The 22278-nt window shown below is 46.7% G+C and overlaps 1 protein-coding gene across 1 annotated transcript in view; it reads left to right on the forward strand.

Moving 5' to 3' along the window:
- Window positions 1–22278, forward strand: part of ABLIM1 (actin binding LIM protein 1) — a 786962-nt gene that overhangs the window by 761327 nt on the left and 3357 nt on the right. The window contains exons 20-21 of the mRNA XM_069239305.1: window positions 9683–9757; window positions 14936–15016. Of these exons, the coding sequence (XP_069095406.1) occupies window positions 9683–9757; window positions 14936–15016 (156 nt within the window). The remainder of the gene's footprint in view (window positions 1–9682; window positions 9758–14935; window positions 15017–22278) is intronic.

A 22278-nucleotide genomic window follows, 5' to 3' on the forward strand; every position in this document is an offset into this window, starting at 1 on the left:
ACACGCCCTCTCCAGAACCGTTACAAATTGTATCTTGGAATGTAAATGGTCTCACACACTTTATAAAACGGAAAAAGGTTCTGTCCTATCTTATCTCCAAGCGGGTTCATATTGCTCTGCTCTACTACAGGAGACACATTTAGACAAAGAGGAGTCTAGTAGACTGCACAGAGACTGGGTGGGTACTGCGCTGTTCAGCTGCATCCCTCCCCCGCCCGATACAGGTAGTACCCCCCGAAAATGTGGTGTTGCATTGTTGATGCGAAAAACCCTCCCCCTCGTAGTAATTAAGTCATGGACTGACCCAGAGGGATGCTATATGTTCGCCAAATTAAAGATCGGCGACTCCTCACTGTGTGTGGGCTCCGTGTATGCGCCAATTGGCTCAAAGCGCCTGTTCTTCCTGAAACTCATCCGCCTTCTGACGGAGATTGGAGCGACCCGCTATGTAATAGGTGACGACTGGAACCTAGCCAGGGACGCAGTGTTGGACAGGACGGGCCCTTGGACGTTAGTAATAACGCATACAGAGCCCTACAGTCCGATATATTGTCGGACAATGGCCTGGTGGATCATTGGAGGCTGACGCACCCGACTGACAGAGAATACACCTTCCTATCACCGGTGCATGGCACCCAATCGCGCCTCGACTACTTGCTTCTGTCACACGACCTAGTGACCCATGTCTACGACGCCCGCATACTTGCATGTGGACTTTCGGATCACTCTCCAATCACTGTCGCAGTTCAGGTAGACCTGGTGTCCCCAGGCCATAAACCGTGGAGATTTGCTACCTTCTAGTACCGTTCCCCTCAGGGCACGACATGGCAGAGTGCTCATGCATCCGCCTTTGCCCACGACAACCTGGGTACTGTTGAATCCGGGCGCATCCTGTGGGCTGCAGCCAAGGCAACAATCCTGGGGCAGCTTATGCGGGACGTGGCGTTAGCAAATAAAGAAAGAAAAGAGCAGCAAGCGGCACTGGAACTTGACGTCTGCCGCCTCACTCGCCAGTATACTGACCGTCCTTCCCTTCCAGGGCGTCGGTGTCTGGAACGTGCCCGTATGGCTCTTAATGAGCTATACACCTCTCAGACTGAGTATGCTCTACAGCGCGTACAGGGGAGGCACTACGAAAAGGTGAGAAGGCTGGCTGGCTACTCACAGCCCAGCTTCGTCATAGGACGCAACCCTGCCCATTCTGGCCATCCGCACTCACTCGGTACAGGCGATAGCCAACAAGTTTGTGTCCTTCTACTGGCAGCTTTATACACCGGAGACGGCTTTCAGTCCTACCCAGATTGCGACCTTCCACGCTGATCTTGATTTACCATCTCTATCAGACGACGGGCACAGCCTCCTGCAAGGTGAGGTTAGCAGGCTGGAAATAGAGAGGGTTGTCTCTGACCTCTCCTACCACAAATCACCTGGAGAGGATGGTTTCCCTGTGGAATTTTACAAATGGGGGTGGGGGAGAGAGAGGCGATTGACATGTTGCATGAGGCTTTGAGCGAAGCATGCAGGGCAAAGGCTTTGGGGGCCATCTCCAACAACGCCACAATAGCGATTATACCAAAACCTGGGAGAGATCCCTTGCTCTGTAGCAGTTACCGGCCCATCTCCCTTCTTAATGGAGACATCAAAATCTTTGCCAGTATTTTAGCAAACCGGCTTTGCAAAGTAATACTGTCCCTGATTCATCATACCCAGGTGGGATTTGTACTGGGCTGAACCTCCCGTAATCAACTGCGTACTCTATGCCACACCCTATGGGCCGCCAGGGATTTGCCGGAGGCCAAGCTGGCCTTGTCCCTGGATGCTGAGAAGGCATTCGATCGCATAGAGTGCCCTTATTTGTTTGAGACACTGACACGGTTTGGTTTGGGAGACCGATTTATTTCCATGATTCCACTGCTGTATGATCAACCAATGGCACAAGTTAACTGTGGTGGTTTTCTCTCAGACCCCTTTCCTATCTGCAGGGGGACTCGGCAGGGATGCCCTCTCTCACCACTTCTATTCCTGTTGGCAATGGAACCCCTTGCCGCAGCTATCCACTCATCCCCCTTAAAAATGGCCTCACTTTGCCGGAAGGCATCTCTAAACTTTATCTATACGCCGTCGATGTTCTCCAGACTGTAACAGACCTCGAGCGCTCCCTGCCGGCCTTACTGAAGATTATCAATGGGATCGCACCCCTTTTAGGCTATCGTATAAATTGGGACAAGAGCTAGGCGCTCCCTCTTTTGTGGGTGACCACAAAAGCCTCACTCCTTGGCTTCCCATTCCGATGGACTCCGAGAAGTCTCAAATATCTGGGGGTGTTGGTCAATCAAGGTTTGGTGCATATGGTGGCGGACAACTTAGACCCCCTTGTCGCACGAATGAAACTCGACTTTGAAAAGTGTAGTCATCTGGGCATCTCTATGTGGGGCAGGGTATAGGCGGTTAGGATGGTCACAGTGCCTCGTTTCACATATGTCTTAGGGCTCTTACCACTGCAGGTACTTCTCTCTACCTTGCGGAGTATTGACACTCTCATCAGAGCCTTTGTGTGGGGTTCCATGCAACCGCGCTTGGCACCAGCTTAACTTCTAGCGCCTCGCTCCCACGGGGGAATGGGACTCCCCTCAGTGGAACATTACGCACTCGCATTACACCTCTCCCAACTGGCCCACACATTGCCAGGAGTGCCGGGCCCGCCACAGTGGGTAGCCCTGGAAAGGGTGTTGCTTTCCACGGTGGGGGGACTAGCAGGGCTCTATTGCGATTACCTCTCGGCCTCTACCACAGCTAATCCGATCCTGAAGGCGACCCGGGCGGCCAGACGTAGGGCCCATCGCTTGTTTGGGGTCCACCCTTTCCTGCACGCCCAGGCCCCCTTATGGAACAATAATGGCCTACGGATAGGCGGGAGGTGCTAAATTGGCCGCAGTGGACAGGGTAGGTATCCTAGACTTTGCTCAGGTTCTGGAGGATGGCGCGCTCAAACCCTTCTCCAAGCTGCAAGAAGAATTCAATCTCCACCCGCGGCAGGAATCAAGGTACCTGAAACTCAAACACTGCATGCAACAGGGTGTCGACACCATCCGCTGGGGTCTTTAGACCTTAGCCGTGGTGACTTACTTGAAGATGTGGGGACAGCACAGGGGCATCATGGCAGCCCTCCATGAGGTCATTACCCGGCAGTTATACTCTCAGCCTCTTCTGGACAAGATGCATTTGCAATGGCAGGACCGCCTGCAGCGGACGTTTGATATGGAGGACTGGGCAGACATCCTGGAGGCCTTGGACAAGGGTACCCGGGAAGCCCGATTAAAGTTCTGTCTCTTCAAGGTGCTACACGACTGGTACTGGTCTCCAGCAAAGCTACAAAGGACGGGACTCCTTCCGCATGCAAAATGTTGGCACTGTGCGGAGGTGCACTGTGATCTGATGCATATTTTGATTGATTGCCCGACGGTCCGGCCCTTGTGGACAGCTGTGGGCTCCACTCTGGCTGAGTCAGTACTACTGCCATTGCTGCTCCTGCCCTCTCTTATTATATTGCAGGATATGACTCCTTTCCCGGCTTTGTCTTGACCGCAAAGACGACTGTTACATACGGCATTAGCGACTGTAAATATTTGCATCCTTCGTCATTGGCGATCGATGTCCGCCCCAACCCCGAAGGAGTGGATAGTAGCCATGACCTGTATAGCCGCGCACAAGAGAGTCATTTACAACCTGCAGGATCAAGCTCAGATATTTAACCAGGTGTGGGCCCCCTTTCTCACCGCAGGACTGACGTAGGCTAGCCGATCCTGCCCGCACTCGCTGAGGACTGCCTCCCCCCTTCTTTTGTGTCCCTCTCACACGTCCCTGACAACTCCTCAGTTTCTCACTGAGGTTACACTTATACATAGACCCAGACCTACGATTCAAGCTGAAGTCTTGGCTATGGCACTTCTGTCCCTTGAGCCTTTTACTCGCAGCCCCCACCCTTTCCTCCAGTACGACAGCTTCACCCTGACATGCCCGCCTTTCATCCCCCTTCCCCCTCTCCCCTCTTCCCCCTCCTCCCTCCCCCCTTGCCTTCCCCCCTCTTGTATGTTGGCCTCTCCTCCTCCCCCTCCTTCCCCTCCTCCCCACCTTCCCCCTATCCCTATCCCCCCCCTCCTTCAGCACTGATGGTCTCTATCTGGATCCACTTTCCTTCTTCGGACCCTGCTAGTACCTATGGCACACCCCCATCCAGCTCAATATCTTCTCCCATCTCCCTACTCTCCGCTGTCCCACTGTCACCACTATCCTTTCTCTCCCTCTTCTCTCCCTCTCTCCTACCTTTTCTTTTCCCTATTCGACAACTGATCTTAGTCTTCGAATCTATCCCTCACAAGACCCCCTTATAGTTGTGCCCTATTTATCGAGTTACAGTTGTTACACAAGGCACTCATCACTGACCACGTCGGGGGCATGCCTAGATGCAAATTGTCCCAGCTGTTTTGATACTTTGGAATTGTGATATCTTATTACTCTGATACCCCGATATTCTTCTCTTTGGCACAAAGGAACGTAACCTGTACTGGAGTTGATTGGTTGATTGTGTTTCATTGCTTCATTCATTTTTTTTTTTTCTTCCATGACTTATTCCGTGCCATTTCTCGCTCATGCTGGGACCTTGTTTCCCCTTTGGTTTTGTATCATTTTGCAGTGTTGATAAAGAATTTCAACACAAAAAACAAAAATCACATCTGTCTTATTAACCCAAAACTTTAACCCACAACTGTTCTAGCACAGCAGCACTTCCATGGCATATATATTCATTTAGCTTTTGCATGACTTCAGAAGAATAATGTTGAGAAAATGATGCTTTCAGGATCGCAAGACGTGATTTTGTAGATTTTCCCACAAATGTGGATTTGGGGAGAGTGAGAGCAAGTGAGGCAGAAATGAAGTGTATTATATGATCATGGTGATATTTTTTTACTTGAAATTGATCTCATTAGAGTACTGTAGCATGTTGCATGACGGCACTGGCACACTAAGGCCCATATTTATACTTTTTTAGCGCCGCATTTGCGCCGCTTTTTAACGCAAAGGCGGCGCAAACTTTCAAAATCCAATTATATTTTGTAAGTTTGCGCCGCTTTTGCCTTAAAAAAGCGGCGCAAATGCGGCGCTAAAAATGTATAAATATGGGTCTAAGGCATTTCACAAAAAAAGGAAAATTCAGAAACTGGTTTTCACAGCAGTTGCACTACTCCTGGACACTGCTTAAGGCTTATCTTGTTTCTTTTACATTCCGCAGGATAAGGATAATTGTATCTAAAATTACTATAATGGCAGAATTTGCTTGCCACCAGCTTCAATGCAGGCCTCCTGTCTGAAGTGTAGCACCCCTTGACCCACTCTTCTTACAAGAAACCCCAATTCTGTGAAAATTGTGTAGTTGTTTTACTAAACATTGTAAAATCCTAATGATTCATTCGTGGATCCCAAGGAAAGAAGCACAGAATGTCCATAGACAGGTGATTCCGAATAAAATAGGTGTCATTTAATGGCCATCTGTTAACTTTAATGAGTTGACTCAAATTATATGTTATTTCATGGAGTCGAGGTATCCTACATGCACCTAAAACCTGAAATTTATTTTGTGGTTAAAACAAAAAAATAAGCAGCTCATTGACCACACACACATTTTATATGAAAAACACAGCTTTATAAACACATTGGACTATGATAACTATATATTGTGTAAACTGTAAAGATGTTTCTAAACCTAACGCATTTGCTGCCCTCCAAGATAACTAAAAATTGTGTTAAAATGGTACATAAAAGCATATCATACTCTGATGTAGGGAAAGGTCAGGAAATTGACTGGGTTATTTACATCAGAGCAGAAGAAGATGAATAATGTGTTAGCTAAGGAGCTCCAGAATGGACTTTAAATGTGTTTTCTTAAATAGTGTGCAGACTAGGTCTCCGAATCCTATAAAGCTGGTCATCTACCAGCTTACCTCCTAGGGGATGAAAATCCCTTTGGCTAATTATGGCCCCCCACTGCCCGTCTGGGACCCTAGTGAATACCCAAATTCAGATCAATTAAGCATAACACAGCTATTACTCAGAATTACACAGGTCCCCCAATGAAATTACTATCCTGGAGATAACAGACTTTCTAAGCCACCTACCACTGGCCACCCTTATCCAAGAATAAGACAAGTCTATTATCACGTCTCTTACATTGGCTGAATCATGCAGGGCAATCAAAGAAATAGCTCCTGGGTACAGACAGTTTTCTGTCCAAATTTTCTAAGATGCATGGGGCCTGCTTGGTGCCCTGCCTGGCACTATGTTTACGTGGAAACCTTTTAAAAGGGTGGGCTACTGGCCACCCTGAGGAAAGGGCTCCAAACACCGTTACTTAAACATGATTTGGATACATCGAATATGGCCATGTACTGCCCATGTGCAATGCCCAACACGGATTGTAAAGTGTCGAGCAAAATCCTTGCAAATCAGACCTGCTGTCCCGACTACCCAGATTGGCCGATCTGGACCAATCCGGATTCGTTCCCCGTAGGAGTACTGCTTCAAACTTTCAAAATATTGATTGACATCTTGACTCAAGTGGAACTTCATGTTCACAGTATTGGTCAGAATGGGCTTAGGACCTGGGCTGATAAAATGGATTCACCTACTTTATACAAGTCCTCTTGCCAGGGCTATAACACGTGGCTTTATCTCCAGACAACTTGTGGTGAAATGGGGTACGAGACAGAGACTGGGTTGCCCGCTAGTTTCCATCATTTTCTTTTAAGATATGGAGCCATTGGAAGTGTTAAGGCAGGCAGCAGATGAACAGAGCATTAGTTGTGTAGGATCCCTGCATGTCATATCTTTATTTGCGGATGACATCTTTCTTTACATACGTGATGTGGTGATCTCTCTCCCAGCTGTGTTATTCATTATACAGAGCTTCTGTCCTCTATCAGGTCTTCAAAGTAACTCTAAATCTTGTCTCGTCCTCTTAAAGCCCTTTGATGTCACAGCTCCCTGGCGGTTCCCCCTTTTGCCAGGACACTGGGAGGTGAATTTGTTTAAGTAAGGTGTAAATGCAATTGAAGGCAACTTATACAACTTGTTGGCGAACACAAAGGTATTGTTACGTTTTTGGTGACTACTCTCATTACCGATAATGAGCAGAATTGCCATTTCCAAGATGATCATCCTCCCTTGGTTCTGCAACTATTTCACTGCGTTTACCTGGCCAGCTATTGCTCAACGTTGTCTCCCTTCTCCAGACTTCTTGTGGAACCGGTAAGCAGCATAAACTGACTCTTGCAAGGCTCTACTCCTCCATGGATCAGAAATGATTGACAGGCCAAATTCGAATCTTACAGCTTGGAGGTCCTGTTTTAGTTGGTGAGGTTGGTTGTCGACACTGAAGGAGGTTGAGAGACTTTGGGCTCTACTTGGGGGCTAACCTGTATTTCAGCCGGTCCTAGCCAAGGAATACATTGGATTATGGGGTGACCTCCAAATGGGGGTAAACAGCCACTGCTGGAGCAGAGTGATCCATAAAACGACCACTCGAATTACATTCTAACCCACATTGTCCGTGTGGCTCCTCCCACATCTTCGGGGTTTATTCTCGCCCTCTGATCAGCAGATATGGAGGGAGGCAGGTATCTTTACACTGAGAAACTTGTTTACAGATCAGGGATATCACACTTTCTAAACCCTGCAGTAGCATTCCTCTATCCATTCTGCGGAGTTTCTACATGTTTTACAGTGACTAATACACTCAAAAGTGTCTGACCTCCACAACGCACCACATGAAATACGCCAGATCCTGGATTCTCTGTTGACACTAGAAACTACAAGAAAAACAGACACCGAACTTTGGCCCTGATTCTAAGCTTGGCGGGCGGTGGGAGCCGCCCGCCAAGCGGGAACCGCCAGAAGACCGTACCGCGGTCAAAAGACCGCGGCGGTCATTCTGGGTTTCCCACTGGGCTGGCGGGCGACCGCCAAAAGGCCGCCCGCCAGCCCAGCGGGAAACACCCTTCCCACGAGGAAGCCGGCTCAGAATGGAGCCGGCGGAGTGGGAAGGTGCGACGGGTGCAGTTGCACCCGTCGCGAATTTCAGTGTCTGCAAAGCAGACACTGAAATTCTTTGTGGGGCCCTCTTACGGGGGCCCCTGCAGTGCCCATGCCATCGGCATGGGCACTGCAGGGGCCCCCAGGGGCCCCACGACACCCCATACCGCCATCCTGTTCCTGGTGGGTGAACCACCAGGAACTGGATGGCGGTATGGGGTGCCACAATCCCCATGGCGGCGCAGCAAGCTGCGCCGCCATGGCGGATTCCCATGGGCAGCGGAAAGTCGGCGGTACACCGCCGGCTTTCCGCTTCTGGCCGCGGCTGTACCGCCGCGGTCAGAATGCCCGGCGGTGCACCGCCAGCCTGTTGGCGGTGCTACCGCCGACCCCGGCCCTGGTGGTATTTTCCGCCAGGGTCAGAATGACCCCCTTTATGTTGCACTTACACAAACGACAGGTTTTGATTTTTCCAGCATAAAAGAGATTTGGAAGACTGATATTTACATTATCTTATCTAAAAAAACAATGGACTCAGATATTAGCTTACACCAAATTAGTTTCAGAAACTCCCGATTCAAGGTCATACAAAATATTGTCGCTTATCGCACTTAATTGATCCCCTTGCATAAAATGCTCCCCCAGACCTCATCATTCTGTCCTAAGTGCTAATCCCCTGGGGCTACACTCCTACGTATGTTTTGGGATTGTCCCATATTAAATAGATTTGAGACTCACCATAGATCTAATATCTGTGCAGTAAATAATGTTAATTTAAATGGTGACCCTAAACTTTTTCTTCTGGTGTGATATCACGTTCCAGCACGTACCAATACCAAGTCCGGATGATACACTTTGCTCTGAATTAAGCAAGCACCTCAGTGCGCCAAACTGGAAATCCTCCCGCTCAGCTTCATGTAAAACTTGCAACAGAGAATTGTATAAGTGGTTGGAAGAGGAGGAAAATGCTGTTGCCTTCCAACAGATACAGAAATGTGGTCATATCTCACTGACTAAATGTGCCAAGGCCCAATGCATTGAATAATTCTTACCAACACATTACATATCGTATATAACATACCACTCACGCGCCCTCGGACCCGAAGAGCGTGGTACTACTATTTCAGGGCACACATAAATTTTATCTTTATTTGTCCACATGAACATTTTTTTTATATCTACAATTTACTATTTGTTAGGATATGCTTGTGGAATATGTAGGTCTTGCTGCCTGTTAAAATATTAAAGAGTAAATGTGGTTGACTGCTCTCTTTGCTCGTATTAATATTGTGTTGTTGCTATGCTCTGCTCTACTCCTTATCCCCACCCTCCCCAACTGTATGGCATTATTCTTCATATCCATACGCATTTCGTATATGGTGTAAGTCCTATGTCATGTTTTTGTGTTTCAACGAATTACTAAGCTACAATTAAAAAAACTTTTAAAACGTGGGCATGCTGGGATGGTAGTGTCTGCACCGTTGTTTTGATGTAAGTAGATGCCTTCCAACTGATTACCCTCTTTTATTGAAGAACCTGTTGACGGCTTCTTGCAGAGTTTGTTTCTTACACTAATGTGTTTGCTTTTTGCACTCAGTCACTTCCTGACGGCCAAGTTCCAATGAAGAAGATGGACAGAGGTGTATCAATGCCAAATATGTTGGAGCCAAAGGCAAGTGTTCTGTAGCGGGCTAATTTAAAGGAGTGCACTGAAGTCTGCTTGCCTTCTTCCAATGAATTGTAAAGGGCAAGACTGAGAGTCTGTCACAAGTTGAAGGCCTTTCTGCCACTGCCACAGGGAGAATACTTCCTTTTATGAAGGATTGTGACCTGTTTCCCAGCCATGTACAGCGAACAATGTGTGTCTGGACAAAGATAAAGAAGATTGGGGGTTAATATAATCTTAGGCTGCACTTGGTGGGAGCAGAATTGGGAAAAAATGATGTGTTACTGCAGGTGTTCCACTATTCCAGCATCGTTGGCCTTCCTTTATTTATGCTTTTTGAGAAGATAGACATGCAAAGTTAAAGTCTTTCTTCAGAATTGTCACACACGTAGCAAATTAGGTGATTTCCTCCAGCACATAGGGGCATTTCAGGAAGTCTTTTTTGCACCAGACCATATTATTTCCTTGGTGGCCGTCAGAAGTACGCATGTGGGAATGATTTCAAAGCGCCACCCTAAATTGGGCAGCCCCTCCCATCCCATTTCCTCTAGCATTGGTACTGCCAAACGGATAGCTTCTGTGCCACCCGGCAGTGGCTCTGCCATAAGAAACACTGCTTTCAGACCCCCTAAATGAGGTAGCCAATCAGAGTACTGCAGAGAGGACATCTGCCTTTTTTAGTGAACAGCACAGCCCCGCTTCTGGCAAAATGGCACTTAAGCTCAATATTGTGAACACTTGTCTGATTCAATAAAATCTGTTAATGTATGAGTCATAGATTTGCACCAGTCATTTTTTGTAGATTAGCTTTTTTTAGAATTTCAACAATCAAAAATCATGCTGTTAGAAAACCTCTAAGTCATAGATTTCCAGACCTAGACCCCTTTCCCTTAGCCGTTTCCGCACAATCATTTTATTTATATTTTTGTGAGTAATGCATATTTTCCTTGATTGTTTTCTCCACATGTTAAATATTTTTTCTTTGTCGAGAACTTTTTGCCCCTACACACCGTTAAGTACGTGAGGGTATAGGACGATTTCGTACACAAAATGAACACTTGCTCTAACATAGATTTGATAGGAACTTCAATTGGATTGTTAGTGAATACCTAGTTTTGACTGTGTAACTTCTCCCAGCATTGCCATTCACCACATTTGTGTGCTAATGAGCTTGGAATGCAGTGATGGAATAGTTGTTAGGTAAACAGAGGGGGTGGGGGTGAGCCCTCGGGTCCATATTAATTCTTATCTCTTATTTGTGAGGCCAACTAAGATTCCTTCCACTTTATTAGCCATTTATGACTTCCCTTTGGTATGCCTCTCCTTAAAGTCTATATCTGCCCAAAAGTAACCTCAGCGTTTAATTCTGTGCTCTGTGTACCCCGCATTTATAAGTCTTACATAATTTTCTGCAATTTCATAGCTTATCCACTATTTATGTATAATGATATACTATGTACTCATATTAAATATCTTTCCCATCAATGTTAACTATGAATTCTGTAAGTCATTTGCACTCCCATGCACTCATGCAGTCCCATGCACTCATGGGGTTTTAACAGTGAGATTCATCGTCACCCTCATCAGTTACCATATTTAACATTGCTAAAGTTCTTTCAGACTATCACAAAACGGCTTTCTTCCTGCACTTAGCACAAGTCTTATCTACTGCAGGGTAGCTCTTGAAATTTCTCACAGACAATTGGGTTCCAGAACAATAGAAAGACAATTTCTTCCGGTTAAAGGCTCACTCTTTCTGTTCATTTCCCCTCCTACTTCTTAGTAATCATATTAACTGTGGAAAACAAGAAAGTTGGCGGACGGCCACCACTGGTTTTGATGGCTTTTCACCACACTTGCAGCTTTTTTTGTTTTTCAGAAACAAACTTCCAAAGTGGAAACTTGTTTGCGAAAAAAAATGTTTTATTTTCTGTACCTCACTGCCAGGCAGTGTCGAACAGAAAAAAACCACCTTAAATAGGTGGGTGGTGAAATGCCCTTTCGCTGATGGCCCCTACACCATCTGCAGAAGTTTTCTGTCAGTAGAGTCATTAGGAGCTCCAATGACAGAGAGCTTAGAGTCTTCCCAGCTCTAAATGAGGCAGGTAGAACAAGAGTTGAATGGGCATGGTAGGCTACAACATTTATAACAAGAGTAACTTGTCCGCCTAACTCAGGCCCTTAAGTTCAAAAGGTTTTCATTGAGGATTGAGATAAATACAATGGTTTTCAATATTTTGTTATTTTCAAAGAGAATGCTGTTCTTGTGACATAGAGGGTGAGAAATGTACTGCTAACAGGCAAGTAAAAGTTAAAGGAACTTTTTAGTGATCTGTGCAAGAAGAAAATCATTGAACCTGTATAGTCTTCACCAAAGGTTTGCACATTGATTATTTTGTTAAAAAGACCAGGAGAGTTAGAACTTTCCGTAAACAGCGTCAATGAGTTAATTTGGGTGGACTGCCACCCATTACCTTATTGTATCTACCCATGCAGGTGCTATGGTTTTCTCTACTTCAGATTTGGGTGGCACCTACCACGAGGTGGTTTCGGCTGGCCAATTTAAGCATTCAACAGCTTTTGTCACTATGGCGGGAATGTTTTAATTAGGCAGAATGCCTTTTGAACTTACCAGTGCTACGTTGGTGACTAATGAAGTAAAATCTAGAAGGCATACCTTGTGTGGTGTTTTTTTCAGGGTGGCATTTTTGTGTATGACAAGGAAGAACACAATTATAATCTTGAGAAGGCTCTTGGTATTTTAGAAAAGAAAGGGCTAGCCTTGAAACTTTCCACATGCAGCTTTAACAGGAATAAAGTAGAAACCCTTAGACACTGTATACAAATGGTTGGAATAGGGCCTAAGCAAAACCTGTTTAGGGCCATCTCAGAAGCACCTGTACCTCGAAAGAAAAAAACCTGTCTTCATTGATGAGCCTGACAGAGTTCTATGGCAAGTCTGTGGGGGGCTGTGATTAGAAAAAATAACCTTGGAGAAGCTTGATGAAAACCCATAAAGATCTGTTAGGGGTCAGGGGACCAAAAGCTAGCTTTGAATACTCAGGAGGAAAATAGTGCTTGCACCATGCTATGAAACATTTGAGATTGGAAAAGAATGCTCTGTTCGGGTGTATGCAAGTTAACTGTGAGATTATGACAGTACGTATGCAGTATGATAAGAGTAAATAATGGATTTTATCTTATGTATCCATAACTGGGAACTCAGAAGAACAGAATCATTCTGTAATAGATGGAGAACTACTTGCTTGCACGTGGGCTGCTGAGCTTTTATGAGTGTTTGTACGGGGCACAAACGCTTTATGAAAACTATGCACAAACCTCTAATTAATGTTTCTTCCCTCCATGAGCAACGACTTCTCACATTAACAAATAAATTAGCCAGAGTGGCAGCTACCCTGCAGCTTATTTGAGCACCTAGCTGCTAAAAAAATCCATTTGGGTTTGCCTGTCCAGACTTCCCTCATAAGTGGAGCCTGGTCATTTGGGGACATGTGAGGAAGGAGTGGAGTGTGGAGTAGCCTTCATAACTAATGATATCACTGTCAAAACAGGAGTGAACATTGTGGGTCCTGTGACTGAGTCAGAGTGGTTTACTGAAATGGAGATGGGTTTATCAGATGTGGTTTGCCTGAAGAAACTAAAGTTGAATGCAAGTTGAAGGGCTATTTGAGGGTACCGAAGGACAACTAAAACCATTTAAATGTCACCTTGAAGAACACATTGATATGTCATATACAAAGAGACAAGTACAGGGGTATGCATGGTAGCCTGCAGTGGATGACACTGGCAGCAAATGGGTCCAGGAATGTAGTTTGAAGAACCAGAGCTTGTGTTTTGGAGGTTCAACCTGTCGAACCTCTGAAGGGTCTTGGAGGACATTGGGCATAAATGTAAGTGATCGTTTGTAAGTAGTTTCACGTCAGGAGCTTTTTGGCTTTATTCTAATAGACTATTTATCAAAATAGCCAGGGGGCAAAATAGTGGGGTTAGTCACAACAGATGTTATAATTGAATTTTCTGTACAAAAGGGATTCCCGGAGAAATTCTGTGAGACAATAGACCACAGTTCATATACAGTTATTCAAAGGTGAACTTGAGTAGAGGAGGGCTTTGGAAGATACTTTCCTCATATATACAACTCATAACAACGTTAGTGGAGTTTCAACTTATGAGTTACAGAGGGGATACAGACCAGGATCTAAACCCATCCAATAGTGGCTTTAAACAAATTTGGAGGTAGGACTAGCATTCATTTCTTCAAACTAAGACAGCTTGATGGAGGACTGAAGGTGAAAATGGAGGATTACATGAACAACGAAAAACTGAAAGGTTGCAAAACGTAACTGCATTGGAGAGCTAGTCTGAACCAAGTTAAATGTTGATGCTTGTAAAGGGTTGTGTGGTAGTTGGAGTCATAATTGTATTTATTGTATATTTTCATTGCTCCCGCAATAAAAGCCCCATCTAAACAGTAAATTACTTACACTGGATCCTATTTTCTGCCTTCATGTTTCAAATGTAACACTTTCCCCATCCTTTGCCTGGAAACACCTATTTCACACGTCGTTACCATTCTTACAACTACATAATATCCACTCACCAGGCAAGCTGATCTTCCCTCCGGCTTCTCTGAATAGATTACCTTTAGAAGGCACAAATGGGGCCTTGTGAGCATCTGTCACTTAGGTTTACAAATAATTCTGTGACTGGGACCTTGAACATTTGCTGCAGTGAGTAGACAAGAGCCACCATATTCAAGCAGAAGGTAGAAGTGTTAGGTCTCATATGGAATCCGTAGATCAAATGTAATTTTGTACCCACAAAAATGTAACTTCATTGATTTACAAGGGCAAAAATGTCACCATTCTAGACGTTATAACTCCAGGACTGGATTTTGCCCTTGTAATAGTACTTATTTATGCACCTAGATGTGAAAATAGATTGTGAATTGAACCCACTGTAAATAATGACTGCCATTGCTCCTCATATTGCTCTAAAAGGTAGCATATATGGCTGCTGAGTCAGCTGCATAGGCGCAGGTCTATTGTGACCCTTTTAAAAAACATGCTAGTATAATATAGAGCCTACTTGTGCAGTGTCTTTAGTTACTTGCAGTATGCTTGAAAACATATTTCTCTCTGTTTCCCATTCTATTTATCACAGATTTATCCATACCAGATGCTCATGGTAACCAACAGGGGGCGCAATAAACATCTTCGAGACGTGGACAGAACCAGACTTGAGGTGAGAGAACCTGGCAGCTGCACAGTGCACCACTTTTGAGGGAAACAGGTTCATACCCCAAAAATGTACAAGAATTGTGAAACTAGCACTTGATTTTCTGGCCATTCTGTACTCTGGGTTACATCATGCCGTATAGCTATTTTAGGAAGTTGGCTCTGTATGTACTATCTCAAAGTGAGAGATAGTGTGTACAGAGTCCAGGGGTTCTCCTTAGAGGTTGATAGTGGCAATAATAGATAATACTAATGCTCTATTTGTGGTAGTGTGGTCGAGCAGTTAGGCATATCAGAAGGTAGTGTTAAGCATTTGTTGTACACACACAGGCAAAAATGAGAACACACACTCAAAGAATTAACTCCAGGCCAATAGGTTTTTATATAGAAAAATATTCTTTTCTTAATTTATTTTTGAACCACAAGATTCAGAATTCAAATAAGTACATAAATTGTAAGGTACTTGGCATATGTATATATACAACTTTGAAGTAAAACAGTAATGTACACAGTTTGGCATAAAATGGCAATAAGCTATTTTAAAAGTGGGCACAGTGCAAAATTCAACAGTTCCGGGGGAGGGGGGGGGGGGGGGGTGAAGTGAAGGTTAGTTTGTCAGGTAAGTAAAGCACTTACAAGTTCAGTCTCCGGGGCATAGGCAGCCCACCATTGGGGGTTCAAGTCAACCCCAAACACCCAGCAACAGCAACACAGGGCCGGTCAGGTGCAGAGGTCAAAGAGGGGCCCAAATAACATAGGCGTAGGGGTGCTCCGGTTCCAGTCTGCTAGCAGGTAACTACCTGCATCCTCGGGGAGCAGACCAGGGGGGTTTTGTAGAGCACTGGGAGAGTCCCAAACAGGCACACAAAATACACCCTCAGCGGCACAAGGGCAGCCGGATGCAGTGTGCAAAAAAGGTGTTGGGCTTTGTGTTGAAATCAATGGAGGGACCTGGGGGTCACTCTGGCGATGCAGGCAGGGCACATGGGGGCTTCTAGGGCCAGCCACCAACTGGGCAAAGATGAGGGCAGCCTGCTGGTCACTCCTGCACCGGTAGTTGATTCCTCTCGGGCCTGGGTGCTTCTTCCAGGCGTCTGGTTCTTTGCTACCGGCCAGTCGCGGTCAGAGGGAGCCTCTGGATTCTCTCTGCAGGTGTTGCTGTGGGGGTGCAGGGAGGTCGCCTCAGGGTGGACACGCCGTGGGATTCACCTGGGGGTCCTCGCTGTAGTGTTGGTTTCTCTGGACACGGGCCGGGGGCGTCGGGTGCAGAGTGTTGGGGACTCGCGCTTCGGGAGTGAGGTGACAGTCCCTTTAAAGATCGTTTCTTCTTGTTGCTTTGGAAAGAGATGCTGTCCACGGGCGTTTCTTGGTCCTTTTGGTTGCAGACCAGTTCCTTGAGTCGGCAGAGGTCGCTGGTCCCGCTGGATGCGTCGCTGTTGCAGGTTCTTTGAATCTGGAGACAGGCCTGTAGGGCTGGGACCAAAGCAGTTGTTGTCTCTTTCTTCTATGCGGGGTTTTCAGGTCAACAGTCCTTCTTCTTGTTCAGGTCATCAGGAATTTGATTTTCTGGGTTCAGGGCTGCCCCTAAATACTAAATTTAGGGGTGTGGTTAAGGCTGGAGGGCAGTAGCTGATGGCTACTGTCCCTGAGGGTGGCTACACCCTCCTTGTTCCTCCTCCCTTTGGGGAGGGGGCCCCATCCCTAATCCTCTTCGGCTAAATCCTCCAAAGCAAGATGGAGGATTTTGTAAGGAAGGGGTCACCTCAGCTCTGGACACCTTAGGGACTGTCCTGGCTGGAGGGTGACTCCTCCTTCTCATTATCTCCTCCGGACTTGCCACCAAAAGTGGGGGCTGTGTCCAGCGGGGCGGGCGTCTCCACTAGCTGGAGTACCCTGGGGCGTTGTAACACCAGGCTTGACCCTTTGAGGTTCACCGCCAGGTGTTACAGTTCCTGCAGGGGGAGGTGTGAGGCACCTCCACCCAGGAAAGGCTTTGTTCCTGGTCACAGAGTGCACAAAGGCACTCACCCCATGTGGCCAGAAACTAGTCTGGAAGTGGCAGGCTGGCAGTGACCACTCAGCCTTGCACTAGCAGTTGGTCTGGCATGCAGAGGGCATCTCTAAGATGCCCTCTGAGTGCATTTATCAATAAATCTCACACTGGCATCAGTGTGGATTTATTGTGCTGAGAAGTTTGATACCAAACTTCCCAGTATTCAGTGTAGTCATTATGGAACCGTGGAGTTCGTGTTTGACATTCTCCCAGACCATATACTCTTTATGGCTACCCTGCACTTACAATGTCTAAGAATTGGCTTAGATACTGTAGGGGCATAGTGCTCATGCAGCTATGCCCTCACCTGTGGTATAGTGCACCCTGCCTTATGGCTGTAAGGCCTGCTAGAGGGGTGACTTACCTATGCCATAGGCAGTGGGTTGTGGGCATGGCACCCTGAGGGGAATGAAATGTCGACTTAGTCTTTTTCTCCCCACCAGCACACACAAGCTGTGAGGCAGTGTGCATGTGCTGAGTGAGGGGTCCCTAGGGTGGCATAATACATGCTGCACCCTTTAAAGACCTTCCCTGGCCAAAGGGCCCTTGGTACCAGGGGTTCCATTTACAAGGAACTTATCTGTGTGCCAGGGCTGTGCCAATTGTGGAGACAAAGGTACAGTTTTATGGAAAGAACACTGATGCTGGGGCCTGGTTAGCAGGGTCCCAGCACACTTTCATTTATGACTAGCATCAACCAAAGGCAAAAGGTTAGGGAATAACCATGCCAACAGTGGTATTTTCCTACAGCTTTGTATGGTTCATTAATATTGAGAGGCTATTATATGTTGTCACTTCTCTTTCTTTGAAAAATAATGTACTTCTATTACTTCCCAATCTCCCCATCCTTCACATACTAGTTTATTAGCTTACTGTTGCACAGAAACATTCCACCATCTGCACAATCTTGATTTTCTTTAGAAATTGGAATGGATTTTTCCTACACACATTCCTTCTCTCCCTCTCTATCAGTGTGTATATAATTAAATATTTCAGCCACTTCTCTCTGGATTTGAGCTTTAAACGATTCGCCATTTTGGTATCCTTTTATGTGCTGTTTTGAGTATTTCTTCATCGTACTAGAAATGTGGCTTTTATCACAGGATCCAGTGTTCATTTTGATTCTTCAGGAGTGGTGGATTAAGTTATACACAAGCTGTTTTTCCGGTTGTAATCCTGCCTAAATTGCCTTAGGCTACCCACGACCATGTCAGTTTCCAAAAAATATTCTTATCAGGGCATTATTACAAAAAGTCCCCTGGGCGATCAACAGGATTTTGTGTTTGCTTTTCTTGGTCCTGGGACACATTGGTATTGTAGAAGGAGCAGCAGAGTCACAATGGGGCACTCCTTCAATTACATAGGGGCATGGCACCACGCACATGAAGGAACTTTTTACTTTTGAGCCTGTGCTGTATTACAGATCTGAACATAGACGCAGAGATGCTGTTGTGAGGCACACAGACGGTGTGCCACACAGCAGTATTACACAGTCATTGCACCCCGTGAAGGCACCTCTAAGGAGGAGGAGGATGGAGGTTGGAGAGACTCTCTGCACGTGGGTGCAGTAAAGCATCCTAACAATTTGTAGGATTAGCATTTGCAAATACAGTGAGTTGTACTTTCTGTAACATATATTTCTTAAAAGGCAAATCCTGGAGGTGCTGAATGAGGGCCCGATTACGAGGTCCCATGTATTTATGATGAGGCAGGTAATGTAAATTAGCATCCCTATTGGAATGATTATGAAACCTGTTGTAACTCAATGGATCAGTTGTCTTTCACCCGTACATTCCACCTGCCAGTAGTAGATGTAGACTGGGGGAAATCTGGAATAACTAAAGGAATAAGGAGAGGAATTATTGATTTCCCCTGTAATTCTTTTCTTCTCACGGGGCCTTCAACATCCCACACATAATATCTGATAATGTATCTGTCTAACTCTAGCAGTTATAGGAGACAGTGTCTTAGACTTAAATCATCAGTGGAAAATACCCAATTCGTTGCTCCTTAGAGTTTATGTGAATATACTGAGTAAGAGGATTCTTTTGATGTTTGTTGGATAGACAACAAAGGGCGTAAAAGGGTCCTCGTGATCTTGTATTGTTTCTTATTTTCTTAATTACTCATGGCTGTTTTACAATCCAATATTTTTACTTGGTGTGCCACTCAGGACAGATACTAACTTTATGAAAATCAACCTTGGTCCTGCTCCAGTATGAACAATAGATCTTGAACTACTGGCCATGTCCCCTCTACATAAAATGAAGCCCAAACTGGTTGCAGCCTGCGTCATATTATTGCAGTGCAGCTTGACTCGTGTAGTACAGCAATCACATGACCATGTCTGGGCATAGCTGTCTGCATGTGGGGCATATCTGATAGAGACTTCTAGCTGCTGATTCCTTACCTTTGAATTTCCCAGGCATCAGACTGGATCTGGAAACTTTTGCGTGAGCAGTACCACCGTGAGTCATCGGGTGGCTTAATGCAGTTTCACACGTCGTCGTCTGCGTCATTGGTGCTAGAAGTGACATCACTGTCGCCTATATAGGTGCTACCTAGGAGCGCAGACGTCAGTTCTTTTCTTTCCGTTCCAGTTAGCGCTGATCCGAAGGAGAGCTACCCCTCTGTCTTTTTTTTGACAGTTTTTTTTCTTTTTGTCTACTATTTTTGGAAGTGTGTCTAAGGATGTCTTCTAGGAAGGCATGTTTCAAGCCGTGTGGCGCCTTTCACTGTGTCATATTGGTAACTGACCTGGACTTGGTGGCTTGTGGTGTCTTGAGCGTGACCATGATTCAAAGTCATGCTCGGACTACCGGGCCATGGTGCCGAAAGCTTGGAGGGAGAGGTCCCTAAAGCTGCTTGCAGCCAGTTGGTCGACAACAGTTTGTGCAACTCCTAGGAGGTCTTGGTCCGAATCAAAAAGAAGGCTGTGGCACCACTCCAGGAGCCTTACGTCCTCTTCCTCGCACTCGAGGTCCTCGGGACACTCGGAGAAGAGACACAAGAAGAAGAAGTCTAAGCAGACTACGCCTTGTCTGTTGGCCGATGCAACGAGTGGAGAACACCGGCGTTCCAGGCGCGGTTCTGCGAACCCTTTGTTAGGTCTGACTCCACACCTCCCTCCATTTCCGGGACCTAGAGTGACCCGCATGTGAATCGTAGACTTCTATGAGGCCATGTACTGCGTAATTTAGTGTATCGACCCTTCCAGAGTGCCTTCGGACCCTGTGGGGTCAGAGGAGGCCCTATTAGGTTCCACACCAGCGGCTTCAACCTCGGCTCCGATGGGGTCTCGCAAAACCCATCTTGGATCCAGACTGGCCGGCAGGGCCCATTTGTCCTAGTTCATTGCCTAAGCATTTCCTGGAGCAGCCAGGCATGGGGGAAGAAGGGGAGGGGTCACTGGACCCTTTAGAATACCAGTTAGATACCCCAACTTCTTCGGACTGGTATGAGAGGAACAATGAGAAGCCAGTGAACTAGACACCTCGTCGGATACTGGCTTGCTCTCTCCACCTACTGTGGTTACAGAGGAGGGAGCATCTTACGCAATGGTGGTGAAGAGGGAAGCAAATGTCCTTGATCTCAAACTTACTTCTGTGACGGTCAAGACTAACCTCTTGATGGAAGTGCTTCAGCCTAGGGCTTCCTCATCTGAACTCCTATTGCCCTTCAATGAAGCACTGACTGATGTCCTGCTGGGAACTTGGTCCAAGCCCAGCACAGGGGCTCCTGTAAATGAGACAATTGCCCACTGCCATCACCCTGCCCTGGGTGATCTTAGCTTTCTCACCCAACACCCCATCCGGGATAGCTTGGTAGTCCAAGCCTCAACTTCCCATGGCGCATTCCCTGCCGCTCCCCTGGACAGGAAATCCTATAGGCTGGATAGCTTAGGTGAGAAAATATATTCTCCCACCAGCCCAGCTTTGTGGTCTGCGAACACTCCATGCCTGTTGGGCTGTTATTCCCATACCTTGTGTGATACAGTTGTACAAGTGCTGCCACAGGTCTCTGAGGAGGCCTGGGTCGTCCTCTCGCAAGCAGTGAAAGATGGGAGGGATGCAGCGAAGTTCACCATTAGGTGTAGTTTGGACACGACTGACTCGCTGGGCAGAGCATTTTCCTTGAGGTGCCACCCCTGGCTTAGAACATCTGGCTTTTCAGGGGAGGTCCAGTCCAGCCTCATGGAAATGCCCTTCAACCGGACTTGTCTCATCGGAGAGAAGGCAGACTCGTTGCTGGAGCATCTCAAGGTCTTGGGGCTTATCCTCCTGAGCAGCGAGTCCAGGATATTCAGGTTATGATACCGATGTTTCGGCCTCTATTCTGGATTTCGGTGAGAATGACTCTGAGGCTGCTGGGCCTCATGGCCTCCTGCATTCTGTTGGTGAATCAAGCCAAATGACATATGCGAGCTCTGCAGTGAGACCTGAAGTTCCAGTGGGCGCAGCATTAGGGAAATCTCTCCAACAAGGTCCAGATCTCAAAGGGAACTGCAAAAGATCTGCAGTGGTGGCTTACGAACCGCGATTGGGTCAAAGGCAGACTCCTTTCCCTTCCCCAACCAGACCCGACAGTAGTGTGAGGGGTGTCTCCTGGGGTGGGGCAGCCATCTGCGAGAGAAGAAAAAGCATTTCTTCTCCCTGTCATGGAGAAGTTAGTGCAGGTGTTCACGGACAACACCACCGCTATGTGGTACTGAAACAAGCTGGGCGGGGTGGGGTTGTGGACCTTTGTCAAGAGGCCCTGTGTCTCTGGTCATGGCTGAAACAGCAGGGCTTAACCCTGGAGGTGTAACACCTGGCAGGTTCTCTGAACACCAGGGCAGAAGAACTCGGCCATTGATGCCTAGCTGATCATGAGTGGCATCTCCATACCGAGGTGGCGCAAATACTCTTCCAGCAGTGGGGAGAGCCTTGGTTAGATCTGTTCACCTCCGAAGAGAACGCACAAGTCAGCAGGACTACGCGCTGGAGTTTTCAAGGTGGCTATCCCTCTGAGACGCTTTTCATGGAGGTGGAGTTCAGGCCTCCTCTATGCCTTTCCACCCATACCACTTCTGCCCAGAGTTGTCAAGAAGATCAGGAATGACCGGGCACAAGTCATTCTTGTGGCTCCAGACCTGCCACAGAGAGTCTGGTATCCCGAGCTTCTGAAAATGAGCATTGATCCTCAGATCAGGCTGCCCCTTTGGGAGAATCGTCTAT

The sequence above is a fragment of the Pleurodeles waltl genome, chromosome 6 (genome assembly GCF_031143425.1).
Source record: "Pleurodeles waltl isolate 20211129_DDA chromosome 6, aPleWal1.hap1.20221129, whole genome shotgun sequence".
NCBI lineage: Eukaryota > Metazoa > Chordata > Amphibia > Caudata > Salamandridae > Pleurodeles > Pleurodeles waltl.